The sequence below is a fragment of the Xiphophorus couchianus genome, chromosome 23 (genome assembly GCF_001444195.1).
Source record: "Xiphophorus couchianus chromosome 23, X_couchianus-1.0, whole genome shotgun sequence".
NCBI lineage: Eukaryota > Metazoa > Chordata > Actinopteri > Cyprinodontiformes > Poeciliidae > Xiphophorus > Xiphophorus couchianus.
In genome coordinates, this window is record NC_040250.1 from 25,198,414 (window position 1) to 25,220,676 (window position 22,263).

The 22,263-nt window shown below is 44.2% G+C and overlaps 2 protein-coding genes across 2 annotated transcripts; both read right to left on the reverse strand.

The window, feature by feature from the left end:
* Window positions 1-6,495: 6,495 nt before the first annotated feature.
* On the reverse strand, window positions 6,496-13,881 carry LOC114139657 (uncharacterized). Its single transcript, XM_028009697.1, has 2 exons — window positions 7,020-13,881; window positions 6,496-6,571 (listed from the first exon to the last, which is right to left on the reverse strand). Exons 1-2 carry the CDS (start codon window positions 12,866-12,868, stop codon window positions 6,496-6,498), a joined length of 5,925 nt encoding a protein of 1,974 aa, XP_027865498.1. The 5' UTR covers window positions 12,869-13,881.
* Window positions 13,882-19,585: 5,704 nt separating this feature from the next.
* On the reverse strand, window positions 19,586-21,998 carry LOC114139283 (uncharacterized). Its single transcript, XM_028009110.1, has 2 exons — window positions 21,334-21,998; window positions 19,586-21,242 (listed from the first exon to the last, which is right to left on the reverse strand). The coding sequence occupies exons 1-2, from the start codon at window positions 21,452-21,454 to the stop codon at window positions 19,933-19,935; spliced, it is 1,431 nt and encodes a 476-aa protein (XP_027864911.1). The 5' UTR covers window positions 21,455-21,998; the 3' UTR covers window positions 19,586-19,932.
* Between the last annotated feature and the right edge of the window lie 265 nt (window positions 21,999-22,263).

Below are 22,263 nucleotides of genomic sequence, written 5' to 3' on the forward strand. Positions count from 1 at the left end.
AAGACTTTTGTCAATCAATCTCTCTAACGTCTCCATGGGTGTGAGCAAAAACAAAGAAAAGAAAAGTGAATATAGCACCAAAATGATGTTTCCTCCGGCTTCTTTCCATAATCCAAAGTTTATATTATTCTTATATACACACACACACATGTAAGGAACTTTGTATGTGTAATTGAAAACGTGAGTTTAAGTTGTTTCATACGATATTGACATGTTTAGTCATGTTATGATGCAATTCCTGCAACAGTGCTTGTTGTGATTGTTTTGCATGTTTACAGTGTAATTCATCAGATCAGAGCTAATTTAGCAAGCTGAACGTCGCATATGACGTAGAAATTATATGTATAATATAATTTCTGTATAATTACTTTATGTTCTTGCTGTTGTTGTGTTGCAGATACCATACAGCTGGTTTTGTCATTTGAATGGAAACTGCAAACCTTCAGCAAACTCTGCCAAATTAAGAGCCCTAGAGATGAGGAGCCAGGGAAACGGTCTCAATTTATTACAGGCAACGCCATGCCATAGATGATTGATTTTACTTATTTGATTATTTCTGCTACTGAATTAAGCTGTACTGACCCTTGCAAAACTGCCTTACTAATAAAATACTTAGCATAAAGAAAATCTAAAAGATGTTGTGGACATTCAGTTAATGAGTCACCTTAAGGTTCTTTGATGGTTGTAAAATAGCTGTGATGTTTGATTCTGGAGAGGAAAAAGTGGAAAATGTTTTTAGGTTGCTGGTAGCTCATATGTAAAACAACATCCTTGCGACTCGCCGAGTCACTAAAACCAACCTGGTTCTGTACCAAGTGCAAGTTGTCATAAAGAAAAGAGCGACCGTTAACAGGTGTGCTCTGTGAAACTAGTTGGCTGCAGGCTGCTCAGTCTGGCTAATTCACAGGGGGAAGAAGGTTGGGACACCTGGATGTAGTTCGTCAGGAACCAGGCGAATCTTTTCTCGATGCCAGCTTAAACAGAGTTTACGTCAGTTCTGGACAGGATAAAACCCAGCAGATTTAGGAAACTCAATTAACCCGACAGACGGAGAGCTGGTAGCACATCTCCCCTCTCAGAAGAGGAAGTAGAGAGTGAGAGAGGAGAGAGAGAGACTGAAGAGGGGGGAGATGTTGCGCAACAACAATATATAAAATGTGATCATTATCAGAGAGTTAACAAAGATTAGAGAAAATTTTGTTTAGCAAATGTTTATAAAATCTGAACAATTTCCTCCCAGAACCAAATTAATAATGGATAAAGACAATTCATATGGCAGCAGGTAGAGAAAACCAAGGTAGAAATCTATTGTTAATCAATTCATGTTAAATAAATGGGAAAAAAAATTACTTATTAAATATTTGGTCATTATTTCAGTTTGAGTCGGGCAGAACTTATCTGTTCGTTCCCATAGCAACGATCAGAAGCAGGACCCTCCCCAGAACCACAGTGACCTCACTGATGACATCATGAACATCACAATAGATCAAAGAAGTTCTGAGGCTTTAACTGCTTGAATCTCAACACATCAGTTAGAATCCAAACGTTTCAGTGAGATTCAGGTTTTGTGTCTAGAGAGGATTTTTGTGTTTCTAAAATGCCATACGCTTTAATGTTCCCACTTGGTTTTGGACTAGGATATCTGGTGACGACAGGAATGAGGAAAGTATTCGACCATTTCTTTCCTGGAAATGATTCAGATGAAAGTGCCTCCCAGGAGGTTGAGAGTGATTTGTTTTGGGACGGGATTCCATCGGTTCCCAGAGATAAAGCTGACCCGGCTGGGGAAGTTTGTTCTGCGGCGAATCTGAATCGATTCTCAAGCTCCCAGGATGTTGAGGGAGACTTGTTTTGGGACGGGATTCCATCGGTTCCCAGAGATCAAGCTGACCCGGCTGGGGAAGTTTCTTCTGCGGCGAATCTCAAAGCTCAGCCTTCGATTTCAACAATTTTATGTCCGGAGTGTTCAGCGAAGACATCGAGAAATGACACATCCTCCGGGGTCTCTGACCTTAAATGTTCCCCAGACGGCGCGTCAGGTTCAACACGCAGGAGCAGCAGTGGAGCTCCAGGAGGTAAGACAGTCCACAAACAGAAAACTGCCCTGAACGAGGGCACAAGATACCCCTCAAAGTCAAAAGATGAAGAAAGACTGTTGGAACCACAAGTACCTAGTTCCCAAATGAAAAGCTACCCCAGACGGTGCACTTTGACCCCAGAAGAGCATGAAATTTATAACAGGATGTTACTGATTCCCCCAAAGAAAACCTACTACTTTTGGGATAGCTCGACCTCAGAAGAAGAGGAAACCAGTTGGGACCGGGGGCGTGCCGTGGTGGCTTAGGGGTTAGCGCGACCCGTATTTGGAGGCCTCGAGTCCTCGACGCGGTCGTCGCGGGTTTGACTCCCGGACCCGACGACATTTGCCGCATGTCTTCCCCCCCTCTCCTTCCTGTCAGCCTACTGTCATATAAGGGACACTAGGAGGAAGAAACATTGAATTTTGCGAATAAACTATCAAAAGTTAACATCCTGTATGCAGGTTTCTCTCCGGGCGCTCCGGCTTCCTGCCACAAGCTAAAGTCATCACTGTTTGGTTAATTAGTTTCTAAATTCTCCTTTGGTGTGAATAAAACATCAGGGCTGCACAGTAGCTCAGTGGGTAACACTGCTGCCTTGCAGTAAGAAAGTCCTGGGTTTGAATCCCAGCCTGGTTCTGTCTGCATGGGGTTTTCTGGTTCTCCATGTCCATATGTGGGTTCTCTCCGGGCGCTCCGGCTTCCTCCCACAGTCCAAAAAGATTTAGTGTGATTTATAATGGATGGATGTTAATAATGATAATAATTATTATTAATATTACCATTACTATATATAAATAGATATATCTATCCGTCTTTGCTGGGGGATTTTAACCAGGCCAACATGAAGACTGTTCTCCCTCCCTTCAACCAGTATGTGGATTTTCCAACCAGGGGAGTGAATACTCTAGACTTGCCCTACATAGAGGGTTAAATAAGTAATATTTTTTATTTATTTAACAAAGAGATTAACGATCGATTTTAATCTAATCTGTATCGCTCAAAAATGCACAATACGTCTATAAACAATTTTGGAGAATTATCCACCTTATTCCTGGAAGGTTTTTGGGGGGTAACTGTTGTGCTGCTCCTGGTTGTACTCTAATCAGACCAAGTTTAGTTTGTGGCTGCAGCAAGTTTTCATCGCCTACTGACAGATAAGGAAACAAAAAGAATTTGGCTAAAAATTCTAAACTTGAACAGAGAAACCAAAATGCTTCATATGTGATCATTTCACTGTGTGGACAAAAAGCCAACGGAAGAAAACCCGCATCTGCATCCGAAGCAACTGAGCCAGTGAAGTAGCTAAACATGCTAGTGCGGGTTATTTGCGGCCATTTCTTCAAGTCGCCATCCCTCCCCGCATTAGCTGTAGGTAGCGGTAAAACAATATTGCCACATTTAAGCTGTGATAGCTGGAGTTCCCACATGTTTTACAGCCTAAAAGCTCTGACGAAAGCCGGTTAGCGAGTTGCTAACATGTAAACAAACGGCGGTTCCGGTTTGCGGCGGAAGTCGCGCCCACAAATCACACAAAGCTTCATGGGGGCTCGGAATAAGATGGATAAAGAAGTACGTAAATATTCCCTTTTCCAACGAAATAACGTCTTTGCCACTTCGACACAAGCACAGTGACAAACGTTCAGAGGATGAAAACACTAGACTGCGAGTAAAAATCATATGACCCAGCTTTTCACCAGCATTTAAACGCACCACTTGTGCACAAATCTGAGGCTGTTTGAAGCGTGAAATGAGTCAAAAGTGCTTTTGTCCTCATAACCGGATCAGTGCGTAAATGCAGTTTTATCTGTGTATCAGGCGACTCGTGCGAACTTCTTTAATATTTGTAGGACTAAGAGAGGGTTTGAATTCCTAATGGTCAGATTTGTGAGGTTGTAGTTAAAAAAAATTGTTTGCAGAAATTTAACGTTTGTAGAAATTGTAATTGTGTACTTTTTATTTTTTATTTGTAATTCCTTCATATTTGTGTATGCATTTGATCACATATTTACAAGTACCCAGTGTTATCCACAGGTTTTCTTTATACGGTTTACAAATAATGTTTCACAGATAAGTAGAAAAAAAGACAAATAAAAAAAAGGAGGCAATGACAAAAGAAGAGCTTGTATAGATTCTGAAGAACCCTTTGCAGTGGTCAGTGTGTTTGTGTGAGCTTGTATATGCTACATATAGAGGACATTTTTCACCAACAATCAAAGATCATCTGTGGAGTGACAACATTTTCCCGTCTTCACTTTTTAATTTCAATTCTAGAAGTATGGTGTGGATTATTTTTTATTGATTAGTTTTGATTAAGGTTAGGAACATACTCAGTTGTTAGGATTAAGGAAAAATATATATATTGACTTCCATTTGGCATAAATGGAAGTCAATACACAGAGAGTCCTCTGAGTGGTACAAGAATGTGTGTGTGCTCAATGAAAAATAAAGACTCATAATCCATCCCAAAGGTTCATGCATATTTTATTCAAGAGTAAAAAAGTGGATCGTCCCATGGGCCATGCTTACAGTGATGGCAGAACATTTAATGCTACGTGGACAGATCATTTTGCTTTCACCGCTGATGAAACTGGTTCACCAGTCTGCTTAATATGTGGCGAAAGACTGGCAAACAACAAGAAGTCAAATGTTGAAAGACATTTCAAGAGCAAACACTCTGTCTTTGCTAAAAAAATATCCCGAGGGAGAGGAGAGAAAAATGGCCGTTTCAGAGCTGATGTGAAAGGCTGAAGCGTACGGAGCCCTCTAGGGGACATGGGGGAGTTTTTTTCATTTGCGTTCCCTCGCAAAACCTTTGCGTTCCCTCGCAATACTGTACTGGTCAGTTATGCAGCATAATTGAATACTGTAAGCCTTTCTTACGGTGGGCGCCGTACTTTCTGCTTTAATATAAGGTTATGTGAGGTTTTTCCATGAATGTTAGAATCTTTTTGTGAAATATCTGAAGTTTTATATCTTTCTTTAGGATAGAAAGGCACCAAAAACCTACGATATAAACAGAAACCTTCTGTAAGTAGGAAAGAAATAAAAATACATTATAATTTGGACTATTTCTGAGTTATTATCGTGGGTAATAAATCATCTGACAGTTTTGATTGTGTCTCTGTTGTGTTCGTAGTCTGAATGGTTTAAAGAGCTGCTTTCAGTGCCGCTCCATCTCAGCCTTAACAGACATAAACATGCAGTAAAAAATAAATCGATTTTCAATCAGTGTTTTGCACCAAACAGTTAATAATAATAAACAAGTTTTCACTGAGGCTCTATAAGAGCCATAAATGAAATAAGTAATTATTGATATGACAGGAGCAGGAGGCTTTGACACTTAGGTGTGTCGACGTGACGTCACCAGGTATGAATGGGAAGGATACTGGCTTTGTGTGTTTTAGGAAGCGGTGAGCGGGGCGGTCAGTCCTTGCAAAGTTTGGAGCCTGATCATCAAAATGGAATAAATCGATAATTGTGACAGAACAAAGAAAAGGTTTGGAGTTGATTGATACACGGACAGATGAGATTCCCCGAGTTAACCCAGAGTTAATCCCTTTACCATCATTAGTTTGTCGTGTTTTTAATAATGTAGCACCTTAAACCACTCTATGAGAAAAACTAAAATGGTGGGTGCTTGGGTTCGACATTAATGAGGTACCCCATTATGTAGGTAATACCACTGACCTGGTTTGTAACAAATATGACCCAGAGAAATAGAAATTCAGGCAAAATTACTCAGCTTCACTTTATTAACTACGGTGACAGGGAACCCTCACTGTTAATCACCATTGAACTGTAAGCTGTGAATACTTTTAAGTTTTAGGAAAACAAAACAAACAAAAAATGGAAAACAACATATACTTTTCACATAAGGCAGCACATAAGGCAGGCCCACTAAACACTTAATGTTCACAAGCAATGTCCAAGCTAATATATCGTCCTGAACAGTCAGTTCTACTCACGACCTTCAAATGGTGGTGGAGAAATGGGAAAAACCCAAGAAAACCCAACGGTGCAGGCCTGTGACCAACGAGGAGTAGACGTTGAAATCCCAGAGGGAGGACGAATGAAAGAAACAATTTGAGAGCGGTGCAATTCGGGGAAAACATAGGAAACGCTGAGATGCCTCCCTCCTCTCAACTTCACAGCGGCTCAACGGCTGCCGCAGGACCGTGGCGCTAAAGCGTTAGCCCACTTAGCTTAGCCCGAAGTCCGTCGCGACCACTTGCTCCGGTCCCCTCTTGGCTCGTCCCTCCAGCGTCAACTGAACTCCTTCAACTTCTCCCGACTTCCGTGCTCTCACGTCCTGTTGTCCCTTTGTCTCTCCTTTTCGCCTCTCTTCTCTTTCTTATTTATTCCTCTTTTGTTATTGTCTTTTTTTTTTCTCCTCGTCCGCCTCCGTTCTCCACCCTTACCACTCTCTCCATTGCTCCCGCCTCCTCCTCCTCTCCACCAATCCCCATCCCGCACCGGACAAACTGTCCCCACTGCCAATGAAAATGGTGAGATCAGAGAATGCGCAGTGCAGCTTACGTCACACTGCTTCTTTCAGTTACAATATTTACACAATAGCTCACTAACAAACAATAGTTTTAATCATCAAATAAGATAATTACTCAATAGTGACCTTTATATTATTCAACTATTAAGGTGAAGGAAAATACCAATGTATTTCTTTCAGAAAGAAGAATACTAAACACTTAGTTGTTCACCAATGTATGTTTGAGTAAACAGTAATTTACTTTTAATATACTTGTATCTTATTTTGAACTATGTAAAATTAACCTTAACAAATAGTAACTACCATAACCTCAGTTTATCACTGGGCTACATCTTCCCCCTTCTAGAAGGTTTTGATGTCCCCATCAAAATTAACGAGAGACAACTAACAGAGGACAGTTTTGATAAGAACTCGGCCTAGAACATGTTTCACACATGGCCATGGGGTGGCACCAGAAGGTATGGCAAAACTGGCTTCTAGGGACTTGGTAGATTCCACTTCCCACCAACACTCCATGGCTGAAGACTGTCACCGGCTGGTCAGAAGGCTTTCCGAGTTCATCGTAGCTCAACCGAACTACAGGTCGGGCAACTCTCTGTGATCTTTTAGCAGGGATCTGTGGTGGATAGAGGTCTGTTTCCTCCACTGGATCAAGGGTTGGATCAGGAATAGCAGTAATGTCTGAATAGGTACTAGAGACTGCCTCCAGTTCTCCCAAATCCTGGACTGATCTTGTTTTATCACTTTCACTGATAGTGAGCCCAGATATTCTGTTGGACAACTCTGGATGAGTCAGTAGTCCATCCAAATCGACACCCTGTGGCTTGGGTAAGAATACCTCCTCGTACTCTGATTCTGGGTACATTTCCTCTTCATTGTTGGAAGACTTCAGGCGTCCACCCACCTTTTGTTGCGCTCTTGGTCTGCATCTTTCTGGTGGTTCTGTGCCACTGTCATCCAATGGAAGTCTCACAAGGTATCCAATAGGCAACAAGTGATTCCGATGAACCGTCTTCTCTGCACCCCCACCTCGTTCAGGTTTAATCTTGTAAACGGGGAGATTGGGCAATTTATCCACAATAAAATAGGGTATGGGTCTCCATTTGGCTTTCAGCTTTTGGTTTCCTGCAACACCAAAGTTTTTCAGTAGAACTCTGTCCCCTTTTTCCAGAACTTGTTCTTTCACACGCTTATCGTGGGCTGCTTTGTTCCGTTTATGATTCTTGTCAGCTGTCTCTGTCGCCAAGTCATAAGCTCTCTCGAGATCTTTCTTCAGTTTGGTGACATACTGATGATAGGAGACAGACTTTTGACTTTCATCCGACACACTGAAACATATGTCTATAGGTAGCCGGGCCTCTCGTCCAAACATTAACAAGTAGGGCGAGTACCCTGTTGCCTCATTTTGAGTGCAGTTGTAGGCGTGAACCAACTGACTTATCTTTTGACTCCACTTGTTCTTTTGCTTTGGATCAAGGGTTCCAAGCATTGACAGAAGTGTACGGTTGAATCTTTCGGGCTGTGGGTCTCCTTGCGGATGATAGGGAGACGTTCTTGACTTACGAATCCCAAGCATCTTCAAGAGATCTCGGATCAGCCTGCTTTCAAAATCCCTCCCTTGGTCCGAATGTATTCTTACTGGGAGTCCATAATGGACAAAGTAACGCTCACAAAGGATCTTTGCCACCGTGGCAGCTGTTTGGTCCTTAGCTGGGAAAGCTTGGGCATATCGTGTAAAATGATCTGTCACTACTAGGATGTTGGAAAACCCCTGTGAGTCCGACTCAAGTGACAAAAAATCAATGCACACAAGGTCAAGAGGGCCTTGACTAGTTATCTGTTTTAAGGGAGCAGCTCGCTGTGGAAGTGCTTTACGAGTGACGCATCTTCCACAGTTTCTTACATATTGCTCAACCTCAGCTCCCATCTTGGGCCAATAGAACCTGTCACGGATGAGTCCGACAGTTTTCTCCACTCCCAGGTGCCCAGACTCATCATGGAGTGATTTTAACACCATGGAGACATGTTCTTTAGGGAGCACTATCTGATAAATTTCCATTTCGGAGGGTCTCTTAACTTTTCTGTAGAGCAAACCATCTTTGATGACCAGTCTACTCGCCTCCCTGTTTAGCAAATTAGCCATAGTTTTATCCCCTGGTGAGAATGGTATACCCTGGCAAAGTGACCGCTTGATGGGAGCGATTGCTGGGTCTGCATCCTGTGCTTGGACGATGTCGTTGTGGCTAAGTCGCATCAAGCAACCCAGATCGAGGTGAACTGGATAAGCGTAGCAGACAGGTATGCCATCAGGGGAGATCCCTAGAGACTCTGCTATTGTGATTGTCTCATCGCAAACTTTCTGTGAGTTGACCTGCTTACACAGTGTTTTGACACTTTCAGGCAGCATAGTTTTCCAGTCTTTATCTTCTGCTGGTAAGGGGTTTTGTGATAGCGCATCAGCGTCGATGTTGTGAGCCCCTAACCTATACTGCAATGTGAAATTGTATGTTGAAAGGGCAGAAAGCCATCGATGACCAGTGGCATTGAGCCTGGCTGTTGTAAGAATATATGTCAACGGATTGTTATCCGTTTGCACTTTAAACTGAGCTCCATACAAATAGTCATGGAATTTGTCAACTACAGCCCACTTTAGAGCCAAAAACTCAAGCTGGTGCACCGGATAGTTTTTTTCAGATGCACTCAGCTTCCGGCTAGCAAAAGCCACAGGCCTCATTCCTTCAGGGTATTCCTGATTCAGAACTGCACCCAGGCCATGCAAACTGGCGTCTATGTGGAGGGTATAGGGTTTGGTTGGGTCGGCAAACGCCAGTACCGGTGCATTTGTGAGGCAGTGAATGATCTGGTGAAAGGCCTCACTGCACGATTGATCCCATCGACTGCCAAAAGGCTCATTAACCTTGTAGTAGGTTTTGCATGTCCCCTGACTAGATTTACTTCTCTTTTGGGTGGGGGGATAGCCTTTGCATAGTTCCGTAAGAGGTCGGACGATGATGGAATAGTTCTTTATGAATCGCCGATAGTAGCCACAAAATCCAAGGAACGACTGCAGAGAGGAGAGATCGGTTGGCTGCTCCCACCGGGTTACAGCTTCCACCTTTTTGGGGTCAGTAGCAATGCCATGCTCAGAGACAATATGGCCAACATAGGTAACTTGTGAACAACAAAACTGACACTTGTCAAGGGACAGCTTTAGTCCAGCCTCCTCAAGGCGTGCTATGACCTTAAGCAGCCTCTCTTCATGCTCTTCAAGGGTTCTGCCAAACACAATCAAATCGTCCAGGTACACTATGACCTCCAGCAGATGCATATCTCCTACCGCTTTCTCCATCAGCCTTTGGAATGTCGCAGGAGCCCCTGTTATCCCCTGCGGCATCCGTTCAAACTGATAGAACCCCAGAGGACATATAAAGGCTGTCTTTTCCTTGTCCTCTTCAGCCATAGGGATCTGATAGTAGCCGCTGCGGAGGTCTAAGACAGAAAACCACTTACTGCCCGTCAGACAGTCTAAGGCATCGTTGATCCGGGGCACAGTGTACTGATCTGGGGTGGTTCTGCGATTCAAGGTTCTATAGTCGACACACATCCGCAGTTGACCATTCTTTTTCCGGGCAAGGACAATGGGTGAAGCGTAGGGGCTTCTTGATTCCTTTATGATGCCTGCTGCAAGCAGCCCTTGAAGATGGCGCCTGAGGTCATCTAAATCGGCAGGAGCTATGCGGCGGGAACGCTCCCGGAAGGGTGTACTGTCAGTCAGACGGATATGATGTTCCACACCCTTGGCCAAACCTACATCCCATTCATCAGTGGAAAACACATTGGAATGCTGGGACAGCTGGTGCTGTAGTCGTTCTTTCCATTCTCTGCTGATTGAGATATCTCCAAAATAGAACAAAGAAGGGTCAATGGGTGGAACAGCATTGACCTTCCTTCCTGGGGCATCCATCACCATGTCAACTACATACAGGTGAGCAATAATGGTGCCCAATGGAATAGCTGTTTGCTTTAATGACTCATTTCTCAGCAGCACCAGAAAGCTGTTCTTATCTAGCATCTTAGAGAACAGTACCGTGGGCTGGACCAATACACTTGGTGGAAGAGCAGGTGAGGCAGCACGTTCAGTTATTAGTATGCTGTCTCCTACTGTTTTATTCTCTTTGACTTTACAAATGGCAATGTGTTCTGTGCCAACAGGAATGATTAGTGGGCCTGGCCCTGTCCACTTTACATCAGCCACAGGTAAGTCTTTAATATCTTTTGCAAGCTGTGGTTTATGGGCAGGTAAAGAACTTTGTTCCTGCACTTGGACTCTGGCTGAGTGGACTTGCTCTGAGCCTTTCACTTCTGGGTTCAAGTTGATAGGCTGAATCCCTTTGACATTTGTGCCGACCAAGACTGGTACGGTCTCAGAACAACGTGGGTCAGGACACACTAAAGCCAGAACCGGAACTGACTTGATTTTTTCAGACTTGGACTGCCTAGGGAGCTCCAGATCAATGTGGATGTATCCTTTGTATGGGTAACCACTCTTTGATTCACTGAGGCCCCATATGGATAGACCAGTAACCGGGTGGAGTGGGACATGTGACAAGTGTTCTGAGTAAAAGCTGTCAAAGATGATGGTTATTTGGGACCCACTGTCCATCAGAGCAGTGCAAATCTTGCCATTGATTTTCACTTCGGCAAGGGAAGGAGGTCCAATTAGTCCCTCTGGTAAGCCACTGGTCTCTACCATGATAGCGCTTCTCTTTACATCCACATTGGTAGGTTTTGTTCTTGTGTTGCTGTTTTGTTTCTGGTTTGTTCTTTGTTTTCTTTGCACCTGTATCAACTTTTGTATTACTTTAGGGTAGTTCTCTGGGGCTGTGCATTTAGTTGCAAAATGCCCATCCTCCCCACACCAGTAGCAGAAAAAATCACTCGAGTCCCTTGGTGTGAAAGGTCTTTGGGATACTGAATTTGACTTGACTTCATCGTGATGTGACATTGTAGTGGAGCGGTAACTGGGTCGAAGAGACAGAACAGAAACTTGCTCTCGGAGCTCTCTAACTTCTTCTCTCAAAGCTTGCATGCTTTTATCTTCTACTGTCACTTTCGGTGGGTTGACTGTTAGCTCAGAAGTGGCAGCAGCAGTGCTTGGCGTGAATGATGAGATAGTTAATTCACTCACTTGCGTGCGGAGCCCTTGTATTTCGGCTTTCAGATCCATCACCTCTTTGTCTGGCACTGCAATGGTACTTTTAGCATACACAGCTTTGGGAGGTTGTAATCTACGACGGGAAGCTTCGTGTTCCTCTTCATGCCGTATTTCATTCAACAACTGTAGAAATGGAGGGGGATTTTGCCGGCGTTCTCTCAGTCGAAGATTTAACATCATTAGATCTGATCGAGTGCCACCTTTAATGAGCTGATCAATACGTGCTTGGTTGGCGGTAGCTGACTGCAGGCCACCCTTTTTAACAACTTTATTGAGAACTCGCTCCATGCGCCTCAGAAATTCAGAGAGCTTCTCATTCGGTTGCTGACATAGCTGTCTGAATGTGAAGTACAGGTCTTCTCCAGTTTCAGGCGTGCCAAACGTGCTCTCCAATATTTCGAGGTACTCCATAGCGGTTGCATCATGGTTGTTGAATCGAACGGCCTGCAATATTTCCAGAGCTGGACCCTTCACACTTTCCATAACTCTCATTTTCATTTCTCTCTCAGGTCGATCAGACTCTTCTATCATAAGCCTGGCTTGTTCAATCCAGTTCTCCAATGTCTCCTCCCCTGGAGGAGTGGGTTGCACTCCAGAGAAAGTGCGTAGACGTCGGTAAGGGCTTCCCTCACTGCTTGAACGAGGATTTGTCATTTGAAGGACTTCACCAACTGCTCTTATAATGGCTTCAGGGGTGGATGTTCTAAATGGGGAATCTTGACCCGAGTCAACAAATGGGTTACATCCACTTCCAGAGTTCTGTGGTTCATTTTCCTCTTCAGAAGGTCCAAAGATTCTCCATGGCTCATCTGAGCCCTCTGGCAAGACATCCAGTGGACAGGCTTTTGCATTGACTTTCTGCCTACACTCACACAGCACAGTTAAACGTTGAGTCTGCGGATCATACATCCTGCCTCTCACTTTAACCCGACCAAGTGCTTTGATTGACTGCAGAGTTTCTTCAATGGCATTCACCTCTACCTCTTCTGGGACATTCTTAACCAATATGGCATACTCTGGGTCAATACCTTCGCCCTTACACCAGTGCCTCAACTGAGCCATCCCCATGACCTTTACTATAGTTCTCTATAGGATTAGTGCTTAGTTAGGTTAGGTTAAGCAAACTGAGCAAGTTTAAACTAGTTTTTTTTTTTTTTTTTGTTTCTCTGGGTCAGACTAGAAATATTTTATTTTAGTTTATTTATTTATTTATTTTTACATTTCCCCGTACGGGCCACCACTTTATGTAGCACCTTAAACCACTCTATGAGAAAAACTAAAATGGTGGGTGCTTGGGTTCGACATTAATGAGGTACCCCATTATGTAGGTAATACCACTGACCTGGTTTGTAACAAATATGACCCAGAGAAATAGAAATTCAGGCAAAATTACTCAGCTTCACTTTATTAACTACGGTGACAGGGAACCCTCACTGTTAATCACCATTGAACTGTAAGCTGTGAATACTTTTAAGTTTTAGGAAAACAAAACAAACAAAAAATGGAAAACAACATATACTTTTCACATAAGGCAGCACATAAGGCAGGCCCACTAAACACTTAATGTTCACAAGCAATGTCCAAGCTAATATATCGTCCTGAACAGTCAGTTCTACTCACGACCTTCAAATGGTGGTGGAGAAATGGGAAAAAAAACCCCGAGAAAACCCAACGGTGCAGGCCTGTGACCAACGAGGAGTAGACGTTGAAATCCCAGAGGGAGGACGAATGAAAGAAACAATTTGAGAGCGGTGCAATTCGGGGAAAACATAGGAAACGCTGAGATGCCTCCCTCCTCTCAACTTCGCAGCGGCTCAACGGCTGCCGCAGGACCGTGGCGCTAAAGCGTTAGCCCACTTAGCTTAGCCCGAAGTCCGTCGCGACCACTTGCTCCGGTCCCCTCTTGGCTCGTCCCTCCAGCGTCAACTGAACTCCTTCAACTTCTCCCGACTTCCGTGCTCTCACGTCCTGTTGTCCCTTTGTCTCTCCTTTTCGTCTCTCTTCTCTTTCTTATTTATTCCTCTTTTGTTATTGTCTTTTTTTTTTCTCCTCGTCCGCCTCCGTTCTCCACCCTTACCACTCTCTCCATTGCTCCCGCCTCCTCCTCCTCTCCACCAATCCCCATCCCGCACCGGACAAACTGTCCCCACTGCCAATGAAAATGGTGAGATCAGAGAATGCGCAGTGCAGCTTACGTCACACTGCTTCTTTCAGTTACAATATTTACACAATAGCTCACTAACAAACAATAGTTTTAATCATCAAATAAGATAATTACTCAATAGTGACCTTTATATTATTCAACTATTAAGGTGAAGGACAATACCAATGTATTTCTTTCAGAAAGAAGAATACTAAACACTTAGTTGTTCACCAATGTATGTTTGAGTAAACAGTAATTTACTTTTAATATACTTGTATCTTATTTTGAACTATGTAAAAGTAACCTTAACAAATAGTAACTACCATAACCTCAGTTTATCACTGGGCTACAATAATAAAAACTTGTTAATAGTAAAAACTGTTTGGTGCAAAACACTGATTGAAAATTGATTTATTTTTTACTGCATGTTTATGTCTGTTAAGGCTGAGATGGAGCGGCACTGAAAGCAGCTCTTTAAACCATTCAGACTAGAACACAACAGAGACACAATCAAAACTGTCAGATGATTTATTACCTGCGATAATAACTCAGAAATACTCCAAATTATAATGTGTTTTTATTTCTTTCGTACTTACGGAAGGTTTCTGTTTATATTGTAGGTTTGTGGCGCCTTTCTATCCTAAAGAAAGATATAAAACTTCAGATATTTCACAAAAAGATTCTAACATTTGTGGCAGTATGCCCTGTGGGCCCTGAACGCACCACACTAGTGCCTGACTTTAATTGGTTGTAGCGCTGCCTGCATATAAAGGGCCCTCCCTCACCTGGTAGACAACACGTTCTCCTTCCGGTTCAGACTTCACTGTTTACTGGCGCTATACGACTGACGCGCTTAAGACATTAATTGCTGTTCAAGCCTTCTTCTGGTAAGAAGCTTCTCACACCTTTAATATCTGTAAGTTTAGCTCAGCTTTACTTGTAACATCTAGGTGACTTGTACCAGCTGACTGCTTCTTCTCCCTGCCAGAGGCCTAACGCATCAAGCTCAGTGGTAAGCGAAAGCTCATTTTACGTATGCTTCCAGATTCTATTTTTGACATGTATGTTTGATAGACGCTACTGTTTGTCCTTGGCCGGCTGCTTGCCCGTACTCTGTTGTCCCTGGTTGACGGTCCGTCCGCCTGCGACCTGGCTATTCGTCGTCGGCTGACGGCGGCCTACCCGTCGCCCTGGTTGTCGGCTTCATACCCGCTGTCCTGGTCGGCGTAAGCTGGCTTTTGACTCTCGTCCAGTGTGGCTGATTCAGGCTGGTTTATGACCAGCTCGTCCTGATCCCTCTGGTGCCACTCTGGCTGGCGTTTGCGGTGGCGCGGCGGTTTGTCTCAGGACGGACTCCTAACTTGGACTGCTATTGCTTGATTTGTGAGGACTGAACTGTATAACCAAGAAATGTACGTAATTTGAATGTCTCTTCTTTTTTGATAGGAACGGCCAGCTCGGGGTGTTGGTGGTGGACTTTCCGTGTGGTATTTTCTTTGGTTTGGTGCACGATTTTCTTTTGTTTGGTTTGCTGTGTTTTCTTTGTAGGTCCCTGCCAGCTTCGAGTTGAGCCGTAAGTGTCATTTTAATGTGTGAGTGATTTTAGATTAATATATTTCTGACTAGGAAATTGAAATAAATGAACTGATTGGATTGAGTGGAATTGTCTCGTGCCTCATATGTAGCGGGCCTGTGTGCCTTAAAGGTAACTTTACAGTATTATTAAATTAGTGATCTTAAAATTCAAGTTGCCAATCGGGAAAGCATAGGTACCGTCACATTTTGGGGTTGTGAGCAGGATTCTTTTTTTTTACAATCTTGAGGCTGAGACTTTTCCATTACTTCATTGTATTTTGTGCTATTTAATGGTCAAGCAGTAATTTTTATTTATTTTTTTTGGTTCTAAGGACAAACAGCAGCGGTTAATTTATTTTCTTGAGCTGGTTATTTGTAGTAATGGAGGAAGAACTACTGGAATTGAAGACCCTGATTGCTCAATTAAAGGCTGACAATGAGAAGCTGCGTGCAGAGCGTTCGCCTTCCACATCTAGCTCCAGGGCTGGGCCATCTTCAGCTTCTGCACCCTCTGCTGCCCAAGTAACAGACAGGTTAGTGCTTGTCCCACGTGATCGTAAGTGTCCTATGTTTAGGGGACGGATGGGGATTAGTGTGAGCGAGTGGGTTGAGGAGGTACAGGCGTGTATGCGGGCACGAAATTTGTCAGCAGCAGATCAGGCCTTCTTTTTTTACGACCATTTAGAAGGAGAGGCTAGGGATGAAATCAAATATCGCTCTAGTCAGGAACGAGGGGATCCAGCTAAAATTATTTCTATCCTCGAGGAACTCTATGGATGTAATGAGTCACATGTTGCATTACAGGAGGCCTTTTTCTCCAGAAAGCAATTAGAAGGGGAAACATTGCAAGAGTTCTCCCTTGCTTTGATGAGCCTCATGGAGAAAGTAAAAGCACAGGCTCCTAGGGATATGCCTAATACTGAAGTTCTCCTGCGTGACCAGTTCATAGAATATGTCCTTGATGGTGCGCTCAGTCGTGCGCTGAAACAGTATGTTCGTCTGAACATACATCAACACTGCTTGATGTCAGAGGTGAGGCAATGAGGTGGGAATTAGAGGGGTTGCCAGCTAGTATGCGAGGCAGGAGTAATTCTCTGCCTTTAGCGTCCAGTTTGCTGTGCGTGGTGGGGCACCATCTATTGTTGGCCCCACTCAGAGAGAGGTTAATGAGTTAAAAGAGCTTTTAAAACAGCAACAGGAGCAACTTAATCAGCTTACTCAAAGCATTTCCCTCCTTCAAACTGCACAAGGGCGTAGCCGCTCTCCACGTCGCGGTCCTATTATATGTCGACGGTGCCAACAGCCCGGACATATTGCTAGGGAGTGTGGGGGGCCCCGCGTTGCCTTCCGTCAGCAATCTCTCTCAGGGTCACGTCAGGGAAGCCAGCTTCCGGAAAACTAGCGCCCACCACGTTGCAGAGCCACAGCTCGGGTGGGGCATTCATAGGCTCAACTAATGGTTTGTATTCAGCAGATGCACCTAAATTAATTGCTTCTTGCCCACACATTGAAGTGGACATGGCTGGGGTAAAGGTACCGTGCCTGGTTGACACTGGTTCAATGGTGTCCACTATTACAGAGAGCTTTTTTATTGAATTCTTTGAGCCCTGGGGCGAAGAGCGTTTGAGAGCTTGCCACTGGCTACAGCTAAAAGCAGCCAATGGTCTCCCTATTCCTTACATCGGCTATTTGGAAGTATCTATTGAACTGTGTGGCAAGTTGGTGCCCCACTGTGGGGTGTTGGCGGTGAGAAACCCTCCAGATAGTGGGTCAGCTTCTGTTCCTGGTGTGTTGGGGATGAACGTCATAAATAAGTGTTACCAAGAGCTATTTGGACAGCATGGTCATGCTTTGTTTAATACGACTCCGGTTGTGGCATCTCCCAAACCCTTGGTTAATGCTTTACAGAAATGTCATGCAGCTGAAATGCAGCAGACTCCTAAGCAGCCTATTAAGGTTAGGGTGCGTGGTGGGAGGGCCTGCCGCATTCCAGGAGGTGTAATGAAGATTGTGCCTACCACCTGCTGTGAGAAATACTCAGGCACTACTGTCTTGTTTGAATCATCGGAATCTGGCTTACCAGCTGGTTTGTTAGCATCCCCTGCGCTAGTTCAGGTTGTCCGGGGCACTGCTTATGTTCCAGTGGTAAATGTGGGCCACACTGATGTGTTGCTTTACCCTCGTACCACTGTGGGAACTTTAAATAGTGTTAGTGTGGTGAGTCTTCCAGCGGGCGTAACTGAAGTCCCATTATTTGTAAATGTGTCTTCCCAAACAGCTGCTGCTCCTGCCGCAGATGGGATCGAGGCAATTGATTTATCATCTTTGCCTGCGGAGGAACAGGGTCGGGTGAGAGCACTTTTGGGTAAATACACTTCCGTGTTTGCCACTAATGATCAGGACTTGGGTTGCACCAACCTGATCAGTCATGACATTCCCCTTCTTGATGACGCTCCCGTTCGGCAGCGGTACCGTCGAATTCCTCCATCAGAGTATGAACTTGTGAAGGACCACATAAATCAGCTTTTGGCAGCAAAGGTCATTAGGGAAAGTTCCAGCCCCTATGCATCACCAATTGTGCTTGTGCGCAAAAAGGATGGCAGCATTAGGCTTTGTGTTGATTATCGTCAACTTAACATCAAGACACGGAAGGATGCTTTTCCACTCCCTCGCATTGAGGAGTCCCTTGATGCTTTGACAGGGGCCCAGTGGTTTTCCACTATGGACTTGGCTAGTGGTTATAATCAGGTTCCTGTCACAGCAAGTGATCGCCATAAAACCGCTTTTTGTACACCTTTCGGGCTTTTTGAGTGGAATCGCATGCCTTTCGGCCTATGCAATGCCCCGAGCACGTTCCAACGCTTAATGCAGCGCATTTTTGGTGACCAGCAATGCCAATCCCTTTTACTGTATTTAGATTACATTGTTGTGTTTTCATCCTCTATACAGCAACATCTTGAGAGGCTGGATGTGGTGTTGGGACGGCTGCAGAAGGAGGGCCTTAAAGCCAAACTGAGCAAATGCCACTTCTTCCAGAAGGAGGTGCACTACCTGGGCCATGTAATTTCTGACCAGGGAGTAGCCACTGACCCTGCTAAAATCAAGGTGGTAGCAAATTGGCCTGTGCCCACCACAGCCACTGAGTCGCGTTCCTTTTTGGGATTCGCTAGCTACTACCGTAGGTTTGTAGAAGGTTTTGCTAAGATGGCTGCCCCCTTGCATCGTAGAGCAGCAGAGCTAACTAGTAACTAGGGCCTAAAAGGAAGGCTACTCGGAGTATTGTTGGAGCCTGGACTGAGGAGTGCCAACAGAGTTTTGAGGCTCTTAACACTAGAATGGCTGGAGTTAGGCCATTTGGACATATACCTATTCAGGCTAGAGATAGTCCAACTGGCCTGAAGCCCGTTGCACTGAAGCCCTTTTGTTCAGTAAATAGGGCCATTACTTAGGGCCATTACCTTAGAAGTACCCTGGTAATGGCCTCAACGCATCTCACAGTTGCACAATTGTTCCTTAGACTTCGACTTCGACTTAGACTGACTTTGTTGTCATTTTCAATGCACAGGGTGTATACAGAACGAAATTTCGTTGCATACGGCTCAGGATAATGTTTGAGGTTCCAATGTTGTGAGTAAAATAAAATACAGTATAAAATATGAATATAAATCTAAATATAAAATATAAAGTGCAGGACTGACAGTAAAATAGAAGTTATTTAGCTATGTACATGTGCAAGGTACCTAGTTCTTGTGAACTAAATATGTGAAGCAGTCACCTATTTATCCTCCACAGCACAAAAGGCTGCATGCAAATTTGCATGTGCAAAGTCTCCCAGATTTCTTTTGCTTACACTTTTTGCATGATTTTTTTGAGGTGGATCAACACAATTAATTTGGTTAGTTTATTTCTAAACTGTCATTTTATACCCTCTTAGCTTTATTTCAAAGAAAAACATTACTAATTTCTTTTAGAAAAACCTTTGCATATTTCTTGAAACAGATTGTATGTTTTGCAAACTCTATGTACATTTGGCAAAATGACCTGAGAGAAATACAAAAGAACAACTGTTATTTGTTGAAATGCTTTTTATTTTTGTCATTAAAAACGACACAAAAAATACAAGAAATAAAACAATTCCACACATATTTACACTAGGCACAGTGGGGGGCTGAGTGGCATGTCCTTGTGTGACTGGAATTTCAGCACTCACAGTCCGTCTGCACTGTCGGAACATACCTGGCACAGCCAGGGTATGACCCTGGTGCATTTGCCACATGTGTACTTGTAGCAGGCAGCGCATCTCACAGTCGCATTATTGGTTTTGCATCGCTGGTTGACCTGGCACTTCGCCCTTTTGCCTGGGCTGGGTGTGGAAGGTTGTTCCCGAAGCAGTTTCTCCTTGTGTGCCTTCTTCTCACTCACATGAGTTACCCAACTCTTTAGCAAGTTCAACAAGGAAGTCTACCTGTCTCTCCTTCACCCCAGTGCATGCCTGATAAAGCACATGTGCATTCAGTGCTGCCATGTCAATCAGGTTGTAGAACACCGCAACTGGCCATCTCCGTGTTCCTGCACGCACGCTGTACTCCCGCACCATTTGGTCCATGACATCCACACCACACTTTGTTTTGTTGTAGTCCGTGACCGTGTTTGGCTTCCTTTTGGTGGTATCCTCAGTCTCAACAACGCTGTGCATGCTGCTGAGAATGTAAACGGCCTTCTTCCTTTTGGGCACATACACCGTCAGCGTGGCACCAGTGGTTGAAAACACCTGAGTGGTGAATTCAGTGCGATCCTTCCGTTTAGCGGATTGAGGAATTTCCCGGTGTCTCTTGTTGACTGTGCCGAGGATAGTGGTTTTCCGGCTAAGCAGTCGTTGTGCAAGTGACAGTGATGTAAAGAAATTGTCCGTGGTTACAGTTCTGCCCTTGTCCATGAACGGTTCCATCAGCCTCATCACTACAGTCTCGGACAGTCTCTCCCCGCTGGGACGACTGGGGTCCTTGCCTAGATATGGGAAGACATTGCAGATGTACTTAGCTTTCAAGTCGCAAGCCACCCAAAACTTGATGCCAAACTTGTCCGGTTTTGTTGCAATGTATTGCAGGAAACAGCAGCGAGTCTTTGATGGATAAAGCTGTTCATCAATAGTGATGTGTCGACCAGGGTTGAAGGATGCGATGCAGTTGGTGACAAACGCTCTCCAAACATCGGAAATTGCAGCAAACTTATCAGTCTCCGCTCGCTCTCTGCGTGTACGCATGTCATCAAAGCGTAGGTGTCGCATGATGTTTTGGAAGCGGCATCGGGTCATAGTTGCCATGATCCTTGGGTTTCCCAGGTTTGCTGACCAGCTGTCACCTACTGATGGTACCTTGGACACCCCCCGCAAGATGACGACGGAAATAAATGCCATAAGTTCCGGGAGACCCATGAACCAATCCTGCTGCTCCGTGTGACGTGCATGTTGAATAGTCCATTCTTGAATGCTACGAAGCATGTCCATGGTGATAAAGCAGAGGAAGCTGTGAAGGCGACTCTGGATACTTCTTCTGGCCTTAGCGCTTGGCTCTCCATCTGTGGCGTACGGTTCTATAGGGGTGAAATCGAGATGTGTCCCCACTTGTTGTTCACGCCACACTGTGCCATCTTTCGCTGTCTCCGACGGCTCACTCCTCAAACGAGCTCTCTTTTGTGGTGGAGGTGGAGGGAGAGTCTCCTCATCTGCAAGATAAAAAATTTCAAATTAACTTTTTGTTTTGTTCTAAATAAGAAATAGTCAGGAAAATATATTAGGTAGGTTGAGAAATCTAACCTGAAGACAGCTCAGAGTCCGAATCCAGTTGAAGGTCGATGTCTTCTCCATCTGACTCCCAAGGGCTAGCACTGCTCTGAATCAGTTCCAATGCCTGCTGAGCGGAGATCCTCTTCTGCATTTTGGTTTTTGTGGACTACAGTGAAGCAGTCCCCTATTTATACTCCACAGCACAAAAGGCTGCATGCAAATTTGCATGTGCAAAGTCTCCCAGATCTCTTTTGCTTACACGTTTTGCATGATTTTCCACTCCCACCTTCTGGCCCGACGGTCAATGGCCACATTCACACTTGAAGAAGGGATGCCAATCTCAGTTTCTGTATTCAGGGGGGAGGTCAAAAACCCCGGTAATGACCAGATAAGGGTCGTTTTACATTTCTACCTTTTGTAGCCCAGAGATGGGTCGTCTGACCTGACCTGAAGAACTTTAGCCTGCATTCTATAATCTGGTTTCATCAGGCGTATTGTTCTGTAAATAAAGCCATTACTGGTGCACCAAAGCACAATGAAATCATTATAACCTCCTGAGACCCAGATCTCTTTTGCTTACACTTTTTTCATGTTTTTTTGAGGTGGATCAACACAATTAATTTGGTTAGTTTATTTCTAAACTGTCATGTTATACCCTCTTAGCTTTATTTCAAAGAGAAACATTACTAATTTCTTTTAGAAAAACCTTTGCATATTTTTTGAAACAGATTGTATGTTTTGCAAACTCTATGTACATTTGGCAAAATGACCTGGATAATGCAGCACAACATCATGGATCAGCTGCAAAAGGTCACATCTCTCCAAAAACACTTCATGTATGCTTCGAACATGGACTATTCACATTCCTACATTCTGGCCTGACGGTCAACGGCCACATTTACAATTGAAGAAGAAAGCTAATTTGAGCCATCAGAGTCGTCAGGGTGGACTCAGGGCCTT

Coding starts and splice junctions, on each gene's coding strand:
- LOC114139283 (XM_028009110.1), bottom strand. CDS start 21,454: ATGCAGAAGAGGATCTCCGCTCAGCAGGCATTGGAACTGATTCAGAGC. Junction 21,243..21,333: donor GGACTCTGAGCTGTCTTCAG/GTTAGATTTCTC, acceptor TTTATCTTGCAG/ATGAGGAGACTCTCCCTCCA.
- LOC114139657 (XM_028009697.1), bottom strand. CDS start 12,868: ATGGGGATGGCTCAGTTGAGGCACTGGTGTAAGGGCGAAGGTATTGAC. Junction 6,572..7,019: donor TGGTGCCACCCCATGGCCAT/GTGTGAAACATG, acceptor TTTCATTGGCAG/TGGGGACAGTTTGTCCGGTG.